This window comes from Acomys russatus, chromosome 22 (genome assembly GCF_903995435.1).
Source record: "Acomys russatus chromosome 22, mAcoRus1.1, whole genome shotgun sequence".
Lineage (NCBI taxonomy): Eukaryota > Metazoa > Chordata > Mammalia > Rodentia > Muridae > Acomys > Acomys russatus.
The window spans coordinates 32777631-32796634 of NC_067158.1; the positions used below are offsets into that span (position 1 = coordinate 32777631).

General features: G+C 49.4%; 1 protein-coding gene across 1 annotated transcript; it reads right to left on the reverse strand.

The window, feature by feature from the left end:
* Positions 1-9044: 9044 nt before the first annotated feature.
* On the reverse strand, positions 9045-11295 carry Nkx3-2 (NK3 homeobox 2). The gene is made up of 2 exons (XM_051164779.1): positions 10833-11295; positions 9045-9580 (listed from the first exon to the last, which is right to left on the reverse strand). The coding sequence occupies exons 1-2, from the start codon at positions 11293-11295 to the stop codon at positions 9045-9047; spliced, it is 999 nt and encodes a 332-aa protein (XP_051020736.1).
* Positions 11296-19004: the final 7709 nt, after the last annotated feature.

Below are 19004 nucleotides of genomic sequence, written 5' to 3' on the forward strand. Positions count from 1 at the left end.
CTATCTCCAGCCAGTCCAATGGCTCCCATAGTCAATGATGCAGGAGAAGAGAAGCAAAGCCCCAGCAAAAGAGCAGCCATTAGTTTGCAGGAAAGGCTCAGCATTTTCGTGTTTGACCACCTCGGTAGTAATACACCCCGCTCCCTGCCAATCCACATTTCAACAGTGTCCTCAGTGTCTCCAGGTAGATAGTAAAGCTCTAAGCCCTGCAAGAGACTTTCCTCTTCCATCTCCCTGGCACAGAGGGGTTCAACAAATATTTATGTATATCTAAACAAGTATGTGAATGAGTGAGGAATGAATGAGAAAGGACAGAACAATTCTGCAGCAAAGAGTTGGCTCATTAAAAACAAAGGACCTCTACAGGGCAGGCGCAGGCAGGCGGTGGTGTGGTGACACGTGCCTGTAATCTCATAATCCCAGAACTCAGAAGGTAAAGGCAGGAAGAATGGGAGATCGTAATCCATCTGAGCTATATATGGAAGCTCTTGTGTGTGCTCACAGGGCACACGTGGAGGACTCACACACAGGAGGATTCCAAACCAGAGCCTGGTACAATTATATTATTGAGTGAGACCCTTTGTCTTGCACTGAATTTGTTTGTTTGTTTGTTTTTGTTGGTTTGTTTTTAATTTACTGATGACAGAACCTAAGGCCTGGAACAACTGCTCTGAGGGCCCACACATCTCTGCATAATTTATCATGATAATGTATCACCTCAACTGTGATGATCAAGGATGTGAGGAAGGCTGAATGATCTTACTGTTTGGGTTCCCTGCCTTTTGGGGGGGGTCCTTCCCATAAAATAATTTCAAATGGCACATATCTTTCTTTAACTTTGCAAATTTGTCAGATAGTCTGTAAACCTTTAATGACGCCTGCTGCTCCAGGAGCATATGATTCAGTGACCATGCCATCTTTGTTGAGGGGAATTACTTTTTTCAGCCAGAACAGGGCAAAGGCTTCCTGAAAGCCACTGTGCGCCTATGGGACTTTCAGGATGACAGTATTACTGCCTTCCGGCTTGAGTCTCTTTGACTTCTCACAGAAGCAACACTGGCTGTGGAGAACCCCTCACAAAGAATCCATTCCGAACTGTGAAAGACTGCAGCGTGAAGTTTCCATTTCACGTGTAAGTGCTTAGTGCGTGCTGGACACTGCTCTGGAAATCCACAGAACAAGAGAAGCTACTGGAAAGTAACTATCCCTTCCCATCTTTAGGATAAATTCCTACCACAATGGGGCATTCAATTGCATTCAACTAGGGCATCTGAGCAAAGATGCTTCTGCCTGATGCTGAAATCCGTTCCTGCAAAGGCACTGTTCCCTCACCAAGGGTGTCTCCATCTCTGAAGCGGCTCACTCAACCCTACAGCATCTGTCCAAATTTGAAATTTAGTTTGTTTTTAATAGGATGCAGAAATGGAGAGTGTACTCTCTGAGAGCTAGCTTTTCAGCCTTTAGAAAGTGGTGGGGGGAGTTAAACGCACACTTCAATACATTCCAGTGTGAGGTGATGAGGCAGTGAGGGAGGATTCCATAGTATTGAAAAGGGGGAGCTTGCCCTCTAAGACCAGCCCACCTATGTGGAAGAACACCAAGTGCATTCTCTACAGAGGGCTCACCACCTCTGCACACCCTGGCCAGCTTTGTTCTGTGCTCCACAAAGTCAGAGTCTAAGTTGGAAATAAATGTCTGTATATTTGGTTTATACCAGGAAAGCTGGAAGATCTGGCTCGTATTCACCAGTCTTTCCAGGGTATACTGTTTGCCAAAGAATGACAGATACAGTGGTAGATGCTGCAGCCACCTTAATGTGCATGCTATAGCTGGAACACTCCTCAGAGAGCCATGCAGCACCAGCTTAGCCAGTGAACCCAGTATCACCCAGCCACTGTGCTCAGATAATAAGTACACGGAGGATGGTGTGACCTACCCAGAACAGACTTTACAAATTCAACGTCTGGATATGAAGTGACCAAAAGACTACCTGGGACTTCTTTGTGGAAAGCTGAAAGATTTGTGATCTTAGGGGTTTCTCTGTCCATGTCTCTACCCTGTCTCACAGCCCAGGGAGCCAACCGGCAAGATGGGAAGGGGGGAAAGTGAACAGTGCCAAGGTCTTCACCTAGGAAAACTGGCTCCTGAGTCACCGCTGGGACAGCTATTCAGCCCATTTGAGATGTGCAACCAAAGTGGGACTGCCTCCTTTAACTGTCAGGAGGTGCACCCAGCCAAGGTTTAATCCGACTTGGTTTTTAAATCCTCAGGGAGATGAATTCTCTTGAACTTTTTCCAAAACCAACTGCGAAGCATGGAAGAGAGCAAACCCCAGGCCGGTGGAACTTCTTCCTTACCTAGCTAGGGTCCTCCATGACCTCGGAACACAGGTTCATAACCTGCGACGGATAGCCTGATTCCTGGGCTGCACAGTGAAAGAATGGACAGATGCGGCATGCAGAGGTTGGGCGTTGGCCCTGTGGGCGCCTCCAAGCGGCTACAGCCTGGCAAAGGCCTCTGAAGAGAAGGCCCGATAATCAAGGGGTTTTGTGGGTGTCAGGGTGCAAAAATCCTAGCGACACAGCTGGGGAGGGGGCGCTCTCTGGGAGGCCTTCACTCTCACAAGAGAAGTCTTTCAAAAAAACGTTAATAAGCTTATTAAAATGAGCAGTTTTATTGGCTCTCATTTTACAATGAGCCGCCCACCCTCGCTTTCCCTCGGTTTTCTGGTGGACCGTGGAGGAGGCCGCACTTGAGGCTGTTGTTAACCCTTAATTCGTTTTCTATCCAAGGTTGGGGGACTCTCTGGAGTGTCCAGCGCTCCCTAGAAGCCTAATAGTCTCTGGGTCCTCCCTCCTTAGCATGGTGGGTGGAGAAAGTACCTCCTCTAGGAAAAACTGAATTCTACAAAACAACTTTCCACTCCTGAGCGGGAGGGAGGACAGAGAGGGCCTGGGTAAAGGCCTTCCTGTGAAAGCCTGTAGATCCGCTACTTGGAGGGAGCCCAAATACTTAAAAAAAGAAACAATGCCCCTCCCCCCAATAAAAACTAAAAATGTCCAGTAAGAGCTAGAGGGTTGTTTGTTTGTTTGTATTTGTTTTTGTTTTTCAATAGATACACAGAAAACTGAAGCTAGTTACCTAAGTAAGATCCGCTAACTTAGGTGGCAAAGCTACCTTTTAGTTTGTGGATTCCGGGACCTCAGGCAACCTCTCACCAGGGTGTGTGTGTGTGTGTGTGTGTGTGTGTGTGTGTGTGTGTGTTGTGGGTGAGGTGGGGGATACTGGTCACAACCACTATCCTTTTTCTGTGCGCACGATGAGGGAAAATTTCCCGCCTGGAGCATCCTCACGCACGCATGCTGAATCCTAGGAGGAGAGCCCAGTTGCTAGAGTGCGGTAAGTGGCCAGAGAGGGCAAGAACTCACTAGGAAGGTCCCAGAAGCGCAAGAATTCTTTGTGCTGTATCCTCACTAAGGAGGAAAGGGCACCAAGCGGGGGAACTGCACCTCTGGCTCTGGCAGAACACATCATCTGCATGGAGTTCGTGGCGTACAAGCCACAGGGTGACCCGCGCATGCCGATGCCCTGCCAGCAAGGAAGGACACACGAACTGAGAAAGGGTTCCCCAGCGAGCCAGAGAAACTAGAGCGCATCTTTGGCCAGCTGTGCTCCCACGCACACTCAACCGCCTATGCTTTGGAGGAAATAGTTAAGCATAGTAGCCAGCAGCAGACAATCCAGGGAAAGTAAATGCGGGTGCCTTCCCTGCTGCCTAGTACCCCGCCCTCCCCATTTGAACTAGACTCCTCAGCCTGGAACCAAGAAGTGTTAATTCAGGTGGCCAAGTTAATCCAGTTCCCCAGTTCCTACATTTCTTGAATTATACCAAAGCTAGACGTTTGGCATTTCCATCACAGGAGAATCAGCCCCAGGCATACACTCCACAAGTCTGAGAAAAGTTTCATCATTCAACTTAAACTTGCACTTTACGCAGGACCACCCCTGCTTGCAGGGCCTTAGGAATCAATACCTTATAAATGTATTTTTAACGACTCAAATAACCCTGCGTGTTCAACAGGAGGAAAAATAATTTATTAGATGATGTCACTGTTTGTAATAAAACAGTTTTTTCCTTCTTCTCTGCTTTGGCCTTCTCCTACCCTCTTCTTGGGTCAGGATTTTTTTTTTTTTTTTTTTAAACCTCAAACAAGTCAATGGCCCCTAAGCTCTGTAAGCCACAGGATGCTTGGGCTTCCCTGAGGGTGCAGGAAAGAAATCAAGGTGGCCTTGTCTGGAGTCAATAACAATTTCAGCAGTACGAAAGTAATCATACCCGGTTGTTCACTCCTTAATGGTTTTCAAAGTGCATCTACGCTTCAGTGATTCTCTCCCGACCATTGGGGTCCAGCCTGGAGAGTGCAGCACTCCGAGATAACCCTTTCAGGGAAACTCCGCATTTTGGAAGGCTGGCAGTCCACTCCTTTCTAGCCTGTGATGATGGGAAAGCTGCCTTTGTGCCTTCAGGTCCTATTCTTAGGACAGAGCTGTAGGTCTAGACCCTACACCACAGGCAGGCCTGTAAACCCCAGCAGAAGGCATTGGAAGGGCTTCTTCCCAGGCAACGCTCAAGGTAAAAAAAAATTTTTTAATTGCCTTTCTTATTGTGATCTATTATTATTATTGCATACTGTTTGAGCTGTCATCCTGCCTGGCCTCAGACCTGGAGCCTCTGCCGCCGCTTCCTTGGGAAGCGGTGGTTTTAGATGTTGGGTACTCTGCGCTGTAGCGTGTTTGCTAGCTCTTGTCATTTCTGTGCAGCTCGGTGCCACTCTGGGCTACTCAGAAAGTTGGCAAGGGGAGTGGTTGCCTAAGATAAAATCCCGGAGGCCCCAGTAGTAGGTGGGTCCCCACATGCTACTTTCTTTTGCTCCTTGCTGGGTGGAATGTCCCTAGTCCTCCTTTGTGGCCCACAAGCTCCTCTGCCAGTTTGCAGGTTGAGGGGGAGGCCCTCTGACTCTCTCTGCGCCTTAGGTTCACGCCTTCGTTCTCACAGACAAGGCAGGAACCTTTGTGCAAAGGTTGAATTCTGTAGACCTTGCTGGTGTTTGCCAGATTCCACATCTCCTTCTAAGGCACAGACAGAAATTTGAATTGAGAACTGTGTGCTGCCACCATGGATGCTGCAGAGCTCTGGGCTCTGCCAATGGCTGGTTAGAAAGTTAGAGCTGTGGTGCCAAGGCCTAGTGGGATGTCTGTAGGCCTGGGCAGAGGGTTGTCTCTCAGGGTGCTAGGACAGTATCCACAGCTTGAGGTAACTATTCACAGATTCTCCTCTCTCTCGTAGAAAGAATCAGGACAGTTCCGATAAGCAAGGCCACAAGGCATGCCCCACTCCTCAGAAGCCCGCAGATGCCACTTGCACCCTCAGCCCTGTCTCCAGCATTTATTCTGATTCTGGATGCTGGCATCGCAGGCTGCTGTTCAGAGGACATTGTGATTGAGATCATTTTTTGAACTGTCCCCCAGGAAGTCACATTTGTCATCATCTACCTACTTTCTCCGAGTCAGGGAGCTGTGTGGAGGAAAGCTGCTACAGAAAGCCACTGATCTTTTGGAAATAGAACCAAACCTCAACGTCCCCAGCTCTAGCAAAATCCAGCCAGGATATTCTCCAGAGACTTGAGAGCCCCACAAACCTAAGCTTTTGGGGTGGGGCACACCTTGAGGTAAGCAAAGGTTTTACACACACACACACACACACACACACACACACACACACACACACACACGGCAAAATTGTATTGCTGGCCAGACTGACTTCAGAGCAGGTCAAAGCACAACCCAAATCAGTTCCTGAGCTTTGGTTCCTTCTCTTTGGTTTAATCACCTGTAAAGGGCGAGATGAGCCAGAACCTAATACTCCTAAGCTCAGCTTTCTGTTAAATCCGGCCAAATGTACAAAAGGAGGAAGTAGGAAAGGGCTAGGAACTCAGGTTATGCTTGTCGCTGCTCTGGGAGCAAAACAATAGGAAGTATATAAACCAAGACGTGTGTGTGTGTGTGTGTGTGTGTGTGTGTGTGTGTGTGTAGCAGGATTTTAATTTTAGAAAGAAAAGAAAGGGGAAAAGGAAGAAAGCAGGAAAGGATAGATCACACGAGTTCATATCTTGCGGTATGGAGTACTGGTAGGGCTGAGCGAGATCCAAAGGGTAAGTCGCAACCCGGGTAATCTTACCACGCAAAGCCGCGTTAGGGAGCTGTGTGGAGGAAAGCTGCGACAGAAAGCCACTGATCTTTTGGAAATAGAACCAAACCTCAACGTCCCCAGCTCTAGCAAAACTCACTTTGGTAATTTTGTTACACCCCCCCCCCCCCAGGACAGCTTCAGAGAGTTCGGAGCAGCTCTCTCAGGCTGAGCCTAGCAATGGGAGAGGCCAAGAAGGGCACTACCTGCCCGCTGAAAACGGGGTCTGCTACGGAAGAGGAAGCTGGGAAGGAGAGACTTAGGACATCTATTTCCTCCTCTAAGAAATCTCTAGCCCTCTTCCCGAGAATCCTCAAGGGATTAAACACAGACCGCAGCCGTAGTAAGCAGGGTTAACTAATTAAACAGCCATTCCCAGTAGGAAAGGCACCTACCTCCCCCTCAAGAACACTCCGAATTGTAGCAGCAGTCTTTGGGCAAAGGAAGCAAAGAGATGCCAGCAAGAACCGAGAAGTCCTAAACTTCAAGGAGAAAGCATCACGGTAAATTATAAAATGACACTGAATTTTTAAAAAATTAAGGAAATAAAATGATCGTGGGAACCAAATGCCTGGTAACTGGGGTAGGGAGAACAATAAGATGAGTATGGCCTAGGAGCTTTGTCCTAGCTCTTTCGCTGTTTGTGGAAGCTGGACTCAGACTACTAAACCCTGGTGGCCTCACTCGGCCTTTGCCTGCCGGCCCAGACAGATTCGGCTTTCCTCGCCAGGCAGTTCCGGCTTTCCTCGTACCGCTCTTTAGTTCCCCAAGGCCCGGAGGCCAGAAGGCTGAGAAGGGTTTGCAGGGGCGGGAGTAGGGCAAACCAGGCTTTGGTTTTAGCTGTTCCCAGCCAGGAGTTGAGGCTATAGCACTGTGGCATTAACTCGTCCTCGCTACCCAGGAATCCAGCGCCAGCGGTCAGCTACGAAGAGAGCATTTGACTCGGGAAGACTGTGGTATTCTGGGAAGTCTTGTAGAGAGCAGGGACAAGTTCGTTCGTTTATTCGTCTCAAAGTGGCCCATCTCACCGTCCACTGACCCTGAGCTTCCGTACAGATCAAATGACGCCAGGTAACGAGAGAGCAGAGGCGCTTGAAAACATTTTGGACAGAATAATATTCGCACCTGTAGAAGTAAAATGAACAGGAGCCCTCCCCTGGAGGAACATTATTGGCACTTGACTCTCCTTAAACAGACTTAGAATTTGAGCGAGAGCTTTTGTTTTTCCAGCCCTTTCTTAAGAGTGAGTTACTTTGGAGAAGCACTGGAAAAACAAAAACAAAAGCGAAACAAAACAAAAAGTGAAGAGGAAAAGGAAAGACAGAGATTAATCTGCGGGATTGAGAGTTAGATGCAAATTGCCCCTGGATTCAATCAACCCAGGCACTTTCAAGATGTGAGACCCTAGGAGTGAAGAAAATAAGGACTCTTAGTCATTTGCTTTAAGATTCAGTGGGGTTCTTCCACACCCTAGAAGTTGTGACTTCTCGGATTTTAAGCTGGTGGCCCCCCAAGGCTGCTGCGGGATAGGGGATGGTACCAGAGCAAGCATTCTCTCCTGGGGGGGGGGGGAACCCAAAAACTAATACGAAGAATGGTCCACCGTTGCCTCCGACCCACCTCCACCTCCTTGTCCCACAGTCGCACCAAGAAAATTTCAGAGAAAACAAAGCCCCAGAGGACATGTCGAACTAAAAGTTTATAAATTAAAGGAAAAAAAACCTAGCGAATAGAGCTTCCAAATTTCACAAATCTTTTAAAGATAACTCTAGTTGAGTGCACAGTGCCCTTAAAGGGGCAAAAAGCTGCAAGACTGAGAGACAGTCTCAGAAACAAGCGAGGCACAGAGGATGTGGGGGTAGAAACAGAGGGATAGGAGAAAGCAGAAGAAGGCGGGGAAATGCAGGCCAGGGATATTCACATTGAATACAAAAATAATCGTTATTTGAATACAAACAACCGAAAAGTGCTACAAGTCTCAACCTTCTTAAAAAAAAAAAAGAAAAGAAAAGAAAAAAGAAAAACAAACAAACAAACAAAGAAATAAAGACAGGTTTTTCAAAGAGGGCTTTTACGATGCCGGGCCCTCTTTATGGGTCTCCCAGGCACTTTCCCTTTGGGTATGGCCCTGACCTTATAGAAAGGGAAAGTATAGGGGATCCCTGGCCTGCACCTCGCTGAAAGGCTCCCATTCTTACATTCAACATCCAGGAGGGCGCCCCTTGAGGGGTGGAGTGAAGGTCACCAAAATCAAACCCATCCAGATTCAATTCAACTCCTGGCCAGGAGCCGAAAGGATTCTGCACTCCTTTGTCACAAATGTAATTTCCAAACATTTAAGATATGTAGATACAGATCGGTAGCATGGATACCATGAACTAGTGTGGCCTAGCGCCGGAAGCGCCTGGCTGACCCGAAATTCTGAGAATTCAGGCTATGGGGTCTCCAGGAGTCCTCCCTGCTCTGAGCAAACACCATCCCCAGGCAGACAGAATCCAAATCCGACGTTGTTGTGATAATAAATAGCGTCCCGAGGCTTGCAGATAGTTGGCGGGTGTGCATAGCGCCTGGGGTAATAGGGCGCAGCTGTTCACACCAGAATAAGGCGCCCTCTCGGGGCAGACTCAGTTCCACTTCCCCGTCACCCTGAATAGGGGAGTCACAGCAGGATTTCATTCTCCACCTGCTCCCCATCCCCAGCTAAGCAGAGCTGGCCAGCCAAAGAGTACAGTCTCTACACCTGTCCACGGCAGTGCAAACCGGGACGGCAATCATTCGCTGCCTCGTCCCAAGCGGTTCACTGGGTACCAGCAGCGGCCGCGCATGTGGACAGTGCCCAGCCTGGGAGGCAGTAGTAAGGGTAGTAGTAAGAGGGCTGCAGTGGCAGAAGAGAAGGTGGCCTCAACACTTCTCCTGGCAGATACTGTCTTTGGTCGTCACGGACCAGCACCTTTACAGCCACTTTCTTGGCGGCGGGTGCTGAGGCCAGCAAGTCGGCGGCCATCTGTCGGCGTTTGGTCTTGTAGCGACGGTTCTGAAACCAGATCTTCACTTGCGTCTCGGTAAGCTTCAGCGAAGCTGCCAGGTCTGCGCGCTCTGGCCCGGATAGGTAGCGCTGGTGGTTAAAACGGCGCTCCAGCTCGAAGACTTGGGCGTGCGAGAAGGCGGCCCGCGAGCGCTTCTTTCGCGGCTTAGGGGCAGCGGGCTCTTCCTCCTCCTCTATGCCAGGCGCTTGCCCGCTGCTAGCTCCGCTGCCCGCTGCGCTGCACAACCCTGGCACGTGTGCACTTCCCGGACTAACACCATCTTCCTCGGCTCTTGGGCTGTGGTCGCCTGCGGATTCCGGTAGGAACAAAAAGCAAGAACTTGTCAGCCTCGCAAAGATGAAGATAGGTCTCAATTGCTGTGGTTTCTCCAGGAAGACTGGGAAGGGGAAACCAGCTTTGAGCCTACTGAAAAGGGGAGGTGACGTTCCACAAGGGTTCTGTTTCAGAGCTCTGACTCCCTGGCTTCTCGCATCTCTTTGGTGCTGCCAAAGCAGTAGGGAACAGATCCCCTCCCAAGTTTTCCGGGTCCCAGATTCCCTGCAGCAATGTAGGATACTTGGCGTGAGCGTATCCACAAGGTTTTTCTGGTGCTCGGCCCTGAATCCTGGCTTTCTAAGTTGCTTTTCTGATTCTCAGCTCCAGGCTGTACACCTCTGCACAGCCACACACAAACACATCCGTTGGCTACGTGAAAGAGGGGGTGGGGAGGCAGAGCACAGACCTTGAGGTCAGAGGTATATAGAGTCTTCCACGCCAAGAGCCCAGAATTGCTGTCAGGGATATGGCAACGAGGTGCAGAAGCTTCTGGGCTCCCTTGCAGCAAGCCAGCAGAGAGGCCAGCACTCTGGCCTGCTTTGTGCCTATGTGAGGCCTGCAGCAGAGTGTACTCAATAGAAGCCAGCTTGAGGGGGGGGGCTTTCAGACCAAGAAATAACACCCCCGCGAGTGGATTAAGAGGCTTGACTCTTGAGTGCCTCCGAAAGAACTGGATCGCACTTCCTCACCCTCTTCCGCCTTCAAGTAACTGCTGGTTTTGTTACTAGCTCCTAGGTACTCAGCAAAAGGCTGCTCTATCAGCCCTAGGGTAAGGGAATTTATACAAGCCCTCTCCAAGGGCTCCCTTGCTCCCTCACAGAGACCGCTATGGGACCTGTAGTCGCTAGCATGGCTGGATCAGGGAAAAGCTTTGTGATCCACCTCATAGGTCTCTGGTCCCGGTTCCTGAGTTTAGAGATTGTAAACGGACACAGCTGAAGCATTGTAGATAAACTCAAAGCTTTTGGTACGGGGTGCTGGGTGCAGGATGCAGGGTGCAGGGTGCAGGGTACAGGGCATATGGTACCAGGTTTCTAAGAAGCTCCGTTACTTACGGCTTGGGGCAGCACGTGCCAGCATGCAGAACTTGGACGCTTGGCCTGAACTAAAACTGGCGGGGCACCGTGTTCCCCCAGCAGGCCCACCCCGCCAAGGAGTGCTTGACCTCTTAACCCATCCCCTTTCAGCCCAGCCCCCTTCCTGGAAAAACTTTTGCCACAGACCTGAAATGCTAGCTGACATCTCGCTGTCGCTGCGGACCGGGGCTTCCTCCTCCAAGTCCCTGGCGGCGTGCATCGCGCAGACCGGCTGGTCTAGGCCCAGGGTCACCCTGGCGCGGCCGGCTCCACTGGCTCCTGGTACGTCCGCACAGCGTCTCCTGCCCTCGTTCTCGCTCTGGGCTGAGTCCGAGTCCCAACCTCCGGGGCTCTCCGCGGTCTGCCCCACAGCTGTTCTGGTGAGGGCGGGAGACGCCAGCAGAGAGTCCTCGGCGCTCCCCAGAGCACCCGCGTCAGTCTCCCCAAAGAGCCGCCAGCAGCAGACGGCGGGCGCCGGGGCCACCGCCACTTCTGTGCCCCTTGGTGCCCGGCGCCCCTCGGGCGCAGTCAGTCCGCCTCGCTCTTCTTTCTTGTTGAGGATCGCCTGGATGGAGAAAGGCGTCAAGGTGCTGGCGCTGCGCGCAGCCATCTACACCGAGTATCGGAGCCAGCAGCCAAGCGGGCAGCTGGATCGCGGGGACAGCTTCGAGCTTCACAGAGAGCGCTGGGCGACCGCTACGCGAGTGAGTGGGGCGCGCCAGGCCTCTGCAGCCCACTTCTGCGCAGCTCAGCAGCCCCCGCCCCTCTCAGTTCCAGGATCCGCGTCGACCCTCACTCCACCTCACAGGCCCACCTCGCGAGGACCCCCTCCCCCGGAATCTAGCGCCAGACGCTCTCCTCCTGCAGCTTCGCCCGTGGTCCTCAGGGGCCCTCCGGGGTCTGCCCCCTCCGGGAAGGCCAGCGACAACTGTCAAGGGTCCACTCCGCGTCTGCAGTTGCCTCCGGAGCGCCGCCCGGGCGCAGCGCTGCCCAAGTCACTTTTTCTGTGCGCCTCTGTCTTCCCTGCCTGCAGGGCTTCTCTCCTGGTGGGTCCTCCCTCTTCCCCTCTGGGCTGGCTCTTCCGGAGCCTACCCCCTGGCGCCCACAGTGTCAGCTGAGGCCCTAAAATCGGAGAAGAGCGGGACACCTTTTTACCCTCTGGCCGGGTTTTTATCTGTTTCTTCTCTTTCCTTCTCCAGCGTTCCACTGTAACCCCCCCTCCCGTCAGAGTGTCATTCCTCACCGCTGAGTGACAGCATCAGTCCACGCCCCTTCGCTGGCTGTCCAGGGCTCTCTGGGCAGTGGATTGGCTGGTTCCAACTAGGGGCTCGGGGACTCTACAGACTTCGAGGCCCGCTTTGACTAGCGATAGACTGGGTCTGAATTAACCCCTTCCTTCCTAAATCTGGTTCTCTCTAGTAGCATCCTTCAGCCATGGGGGGCGGGGGTCACTCATCCTGAAACCTGAGATGGCCCTCTACTCCAGCGCTTTTCCCGGACACCAGTTTGAATCCCAGTCCAAACCTTGGGCGAAAACTCAACGTAAAGCGTCTCCACATGTGGCCAGCAGTTTCTGTTCTCTGGGGTGGGAGCCTAGAGTCAAAGAACAAAATTCATTATTTTGTTCTCACTCTTAAAATTTCACAGCTGTTTCTCTGCTAATGCTCCTGACTGAACCGATCTAATAATGAAAATCACTCTACTAAATATTTTCTCTCCTTATGTTTGATTGGGTTGGATTTCTATAGATAAATTAAAACATTAGGTTGACAAATGTTAGTTAAGCTCCAAGTGAAGTGTGGGATTGGAAGGCACCTGAGGAAATTTTTTTTTTTTTTTTTTTTGTAGCTGGCTACTCTCCCTGAGCAGTCAACGCTGAATTTAATTGGATTTGTTCAACTGTTTTTATATAGGGGGGGGGGGGGATCAAAAGGCTTTTAGCTTGTTCTTTAGATATCTGGTTTCTTGTGAGTTGAGTAGAAATAGAAGTTTCAAAGGGAGCTACACCAGAACTGATAATATTTAATACCTTTAAAAATAATAACCGCTAGAAGGAAGTGAATACAAAATACAAATATCGTGGTTATGTCAAAACATATGTTGTCTATTTACATAACTCTTTTAATGAAAAGTTTGTTCAGGCGATGTATCTCATTGCATCACAGACTTTACCAGAGGCTTAACAATGTCCAGTACAGATTGCAACCACTGAACACCTTTAAATAATTGTAATCTTAATGTAATAAGCTGAGGAGGTTGCTACCTTGGTGTCATTAAAATAAGGACCGCCTCCTAGAGCTGCTTCCTCTGGCTGGTTCCTCACTTCGGGGGAGAGCTCGTTAGCTCGTCAAAGTTGTCCTCGAGAAAGGTGGCTAGAAGCTTATAGACTTCAGAGATGCAGTTGCCTATTTTCCTGCCCTATGGAGATGCTGCAGGGAACCTTGGGGTGAGGGGTGGGGCTCTCTTGAGGCTACAGCTCTTTATAGTTCTTCACGACTGTGTAAGTTTTGAGGAAAAGATTTAAATTTGTTGTTAGTATCTGGCAAGTGTAGCAGTCAAGAGACCCAACAAAATGCTTTTGGGGTTTCAAAATGAAACTCATCACCCCTTCAACGGTTTCGTGTCTTATTAAAACTGATTTCCTTTTCTCTTCACCCCACGTTGGGGTGTTAAAAATGTATATAGCTATTTTTCTTTAGGGACCAGTGAAGGACAAGGAACATAGATTGCCAGGAAAAAAAAATGAGGTTATTCAAATGTAGAGTATTATGTGCTGGCCTGTGGGCATAGGACTCGTTGGGAGCAAGAACCAGTGAGTTCCAAACATATCTGAAGGTTGGATGACTGAGCGCTTCAGTTAAAATTTGGGGATCCATATACTTATTTGAAGTAATGATCACTATTTAATCAACGGAAATAACCGTTTCAAAAAATCTGAAACCACAGGTTGCCACAGAGGTGGGTGGCAGACGTTTTCGAAGCACGGAGAGCCACAGTTTGGTGATTTTAGAAATTGTCAGCGTCGATTGTTTTTGCATAACGAAAATCATCAAGAATAATAATCAAACAAAAATAACGAAGTGGTTTCGGTCCACATCTCCAAGAGGCGCTGGGCAACAGACGTTGGCAGAGGTTAGCAGATCATTAGGTCTAATGAGTGACCGCTGCAGGCAGGGCGAGGAGGAAGGTGTTTGGAAAGAGAGAAACGCTCGGGTTCTGAGCTACAAACGAAGGTAGCCTCTTTAAGGGGGGGGGGGGAAGGGAAGGAGTAAGATGAAAAGGCGTTGGGGGCTATGGCCGGATGCACTGAAGTACCCCGAGTATATCCTGAGTCAAGGCCAGCTCAAGAGGTCAGAGCCGGCACAGAAAGGAGGTCTGGAACTGCTCCACGTTACCGCAGGCTTACCCGGTCTCCACTTGGAGGACAACGAGAGTGATTGCCTCCCCAGGAAGAGAAGCTAGCTCCGGAAACTCCGTGGTTGTGGACCGCTTGTGGCTCCTGGCCTGGTGCTGGCGCTGCTCGCAGGCCTGGACTGGCCGTGGTTTGCGACAAGATCTCTCCGCACCCAGCGCTGGTCTCCGTGGCCGCGCCCCCCCTCCTCGAGCCCATGCTCCAAACTTTCATAGACGTATTCCCCTTCTCCCCCCTCCATCTGTTCCTTCTCCAACTGCCTCCTCTCCAGGATCCCCGCGTGGGTCCAGCACCTCTTCTGCAGTCTCCTTTCTGCGCGGCCCCCTACGCGAGGCGCCCTCAGTTCTCTAAGCAGCCTGGGCCTGGTGCTGCTAGGCGGTGGTGCATCCACTCGCCTCAGGGGCCAAGTATTGGGAATGAGAAAACCGCGGGGGGCTCGGATAGGAGAAACTACAGCTTCAGTCGTTCCTGACAAGCTTCTGAGCACAGGCATTCACTTCTGGGGTTCTCAAGTTGGAGGGGTAATCTTTCCCAAAGGTCACGCTACAACACTTGGGCGTCACTCGTACCTGTCTTGACCTGGGTAGCAGAGCTTGTCTTCTCTCCACACACGCCTAAGGGTACAGGGCACAGGCGGAGCTCGGTCCCTGCAGACCACAGGACCCACATTCGGCTGTGACCTGAGCCCTGTGAAGTTAAATGCTCTCTCCATTCCTTTAAAAACAAGGCTGACAGCGGGGCTTTCCGCAGGCCTTAAAGCTGCCGGAGCTACCAAGAAGAGAAAGAATTTGCTGGCTCACCGGAGGTGAATGGTCGCTTTGGGGGTTGACGGTCCTCCTTTGCAGATGCCCCGGGTGGCGGGGGGGGGGGGGGGGGGGGGTGGCTTCCAGCATCCACAGTACACTAGAGGTCAAACCAACAGACACGGTTTCCCCAGGGCCCAAGTCAAGCAGCTCCCAGCAGGGTTTTTCCACACACAGAGTTTTGGTTTAACAGACTGGAGAGAGACACGTCACCAACACAGGCCAAGGTACCCCCCTAGACTCCCGCTTTACTCAAAGTACATACCACTGGGGAGGGAGATGCGATGAGTGGGAAATCATTCTTGGACAGACGGAGCAGATTCAAGGCCGTCGGTGAGTAGCTAAATCAGGATTCAAATTTGTCTGTAATAACAATCAAACCGAATTTGCCACTCTAGATTGTGCCTCTCCTGTTTTTTCCTCCTTAAACGGTTCCTTATTTGTTTCTGATTAATTATTCATTCTAAGAAAACAGCTTCTCTGAATCTGGGCAAAATCAAAGAAACCACGCAAACCTAATGATAATGATGCCTTCTGTTTTGTACATTTGACAATGCAGCAGAGTGAGTTCAGGCCTGTGAGTTAAAACCAAACCTAGTACATAACGCTCTTTTAAAAAATAATTAACGAACTATGGTTACACATAGGAAAAGACAGTCAAATGGTAGAAACCCACCGGATTCAGAGATAAAGTAGTGTTCTCAAGTCTGAGATGCAGAGAAATGGCCCCAGGGAAAACACTTTGCCTGGGAGTTTAGCTACCGCGCACGTGTGAAAAAGAAACCAGAGTACCTGCAGAACAGTGGAGGGCGAGCGCCACCTAGCGAGCACTCTTCCTGGATGTCCGACATACAGGACAGGTACCTTGCCTTTATCAATGCAGAGTTCAGTAGTGGCCACGAGGAAGGGACTGGGACAGAGCGAGAGGTGCTGGGCTCAATTGTCCTGAAGGCTGTTGCACTAGGGTGAATGAGAACTGGACCCAGTTCACCCCCATTATTCCTCTGTGATGGTTCTCCTGCAGGTCGGCTGCTGGGAGCTTTCAAGTATGGTTCTCCCCATGATGATTACATACATAAACCTGAGAGTTTATTTGGCATCATCATCATCATCATCTTCATCATCTTCATCATCAAAGCTTTTAAATTATTCTTTCTTTTTGAAACAGGGTGTCACATGCTCCAGGCTGTCCCTCATAACCATCAGTTTTAATAATTTTATCATCCTGCAAAAACCAAAATTCTGTCCATATTGGACACTAACATGCCCCTCCTCTCTTCCCCATGTCCTGCCAAACAGCATTCTATTTTCTCCATAAATTTGATAAATGTAGACCTGGCTGGCCTGGAACTCACTCAAGAATGCCTCTGCCTCTCCAAGGTTGGGATTAAAGGTGCATCCCCACCTCCAGCTTCCTTGGACATATGAGTTGTTTGTATCTCTCAGCAATTCTGAGTAATGATGAAATCAACCCGTATGCATAATTTGATGAGTCACACAATAGAAAGACCTACTTGTGTATGAAAAAAAAATCACATACATAGATATTTCTTTTAGAACTTGCTTCTAATTCTTCAGGACATAGACTCAGAAATGACAACTTTGGGATTCTGTTATTATTTTATTTTTAATTTTTAAAAAAAATCTCTATATCATTTTCCCACAATGGCTACACCATTTTACATTCCTACCTACAGAAGACAAATATTCTAATTTTTCATATCCTTAACAATGTCTGTTGCTTTCTCTTTGTAATAGCACCATTCTAATGAGCAAGTAGTGGCACAATATTGTTGGATTGCTTCTCGTTTCTTTAAGGACAGATGACTTATGGACACATATATATCTTCTGGGAGAAATGTCTATCCAAGTTGTTTGCTTGTTCTGTGGTAGCTGAATTTGAGAAGTTCTTTATATTTTGTAGATATTGGTTACTTATTTAAAAAAAGGTGATTTGAAAATATGTTCTCCCATCCCATTAGTCAGTATTCTCAAAGGACTCAGTGGGTTGGACGGAGGTGAGAAAAAGGAAATAATCCAAGGTGTGTTCTGGATCTGGTCTCAAGAGACTACAAGTAGCTCAGACTTGATGGAGACATGCTGAGGAAGTTATCAGTTTTTGATGTATTGCATCTTACCCCCTTATTAGAGAGTCGGGGCCCAAATACTGACACCATGTAGAGTGAGCAACTGTCTTAGTCAGTGCTCTACTGCTGTGAAGAGATACCATAACCATGGCAACTCTTACAAAAGAAAGTGTTTAATTGGAGCTTTCCTAGAGTTCCAGAGAATCAGCCCATCATTATCATGCTGGGGAGTATGGTGCCGTGCAGGAGGACACTGATGGGGAAGGAGCTGAGAGTTCCACAAACAGATCCGCAGACAACAGGAAGAAAGAGCCACTAGGTCTGGCTTGGGCTTCTGAAACCTCAAAGTCCATCTCCAGTGGCACACTTCCTCCAACAAGGCCACACACTCTACCTAATCCTTTCCGGTAGTGCCACTCCCTAGCATTCTAGTATATGAGCCCATGAGGGCCATTCTTATTCAAACCAGCACAGTGATAATGACAGTGTAAGTCATGTACTGATAAAGGGCCAGTGGGTGAGGTGTGAAATAAACATTGAAGAAAGCATCACAAGAGGATGTTGGGCTAGAAGCAGGATTTGGGGAATTATCAGTTGGAAGGAGAGCCAGAGGCCTCTCGTCTTCATGCCAGCTGGCCTCATACTTGTTGAAAGAACAATAAAGATCCTTTAACATGTCTAAGACCCCCTGAATAGGACCTAATTTAATACTCAATAGGTGCCAGCCCACCTGTTATGATCTCATCGAACAGTTTTCCTCCACATGAAGAACCTAGATTTAAAATTACATATACACGTATGTGTTTATTTAGGCAAGTGTTGAACAACTGAGCTAAAGTCCCAGTCTTGAAGTGTAGTCCAGGCAGAACTGAAAATTGAGCTTTGCGCCCCTTGCATGCCAGTCCAAGCACTCTCCCGCTAGGCTGCGGCTCCCAGATCCCGTATGTTCACTCCTTTATATTTGTTTACGTGTGTAGGTCACAGAATCAGAAGATACTCAGAGATCTTACTACAGATAGGAGTAGAGGATGTAACAGGATATATGTAATAAGAGAGGAGACAGGGATGGGAGGGGATGGAAGGACCACTAACTGGAAGAAGGAAAGGAACCTCCCCATAAGAGGAAGCAGGAAGCAGACACGTCGGCGGGATGGACTGTAGTAAGGTTTGTGAGGGGTTGTACATGAGCACCAGGGAGTCACTGGCTGTGTAACCAGCTGGGGAGCAAAAGACCGGACAACGCCGGCAAGTCTGTCAACCTTGACTTCAATGTCACTGACACCTTGAGAACTGTCCACAACCCTCTGCTAAGTTCCTGGCTCTGTGGACAGCCTCTTTCTTACCTCTTGCTGTTCTTGCTCCAGTGGTGCGTCTTCATTCTCCCAGAAAGCCCAGCCCACCAACCTGCAGCTGCCAGTCCTGGCCCTTGGGCTGGGATGTCTTTCAAAGACTCATTTCGTATTCCACAGGTCTGTATTACAAATCCCTCTCAAACCGCATGAAGTCTCTGGGAGTTTTTGGTTCTTTAATGGTCTAACTTTGGGAGGGCACCTGTCTCCCTCACCTAGGCTTTTACTCAGGTGGACTGTAATTACACAGGAGCATATGTGAGTGCCCACTGTTTCATGAACCACAAGATGTACCCTCCACTCAGCACAGCTGTGCAGTACTTCCCTAATATTTTTAAAATTTATTTATTTATTCACTTTACATCCTGATCATAACCCTTTATCTCCTCTCCTCCTGGTCTTATCCTCTCTCCCCCTTACCTCATGCCCTTCTTCCCTAATTCTCAGAAATGGGGAGCCTGCCCACTACTCACCCACCTCGGCTCATCAAGTTGCATCAGGATTGAGCATATCCTTTTCCCCTGTGGCCTGGTGAGACAGCCTCACTGAGAAGAGGGGGAGGGGAAAAGTGATCAAAAAGCTGGCAACAGAGTCAGAGTCAGCCCCCACTCCCTTTACTAGGGGACCCATATGAGAACTAAGCTGCCCATCTGTGTTGGGAGACTAGG

Bases quoted from the DNA above. Each gene is read 5' to 3' on its own strand.
- Nkx3-2 (XM_051164779.1), bottom strand. From the start codon at position 11,295: ATGGCTGCGCGCAGCGCCAGCACCTTGACGCCTTTCTCCATCCAGGCG. The intron at 9,581-10,832 runs GTCTGTGGCAAA...CGGAATCCGCAG, and splicing joins GATGTCAGCTAGCATTTCAG to GCGACCACAGCCCAAGAGCC.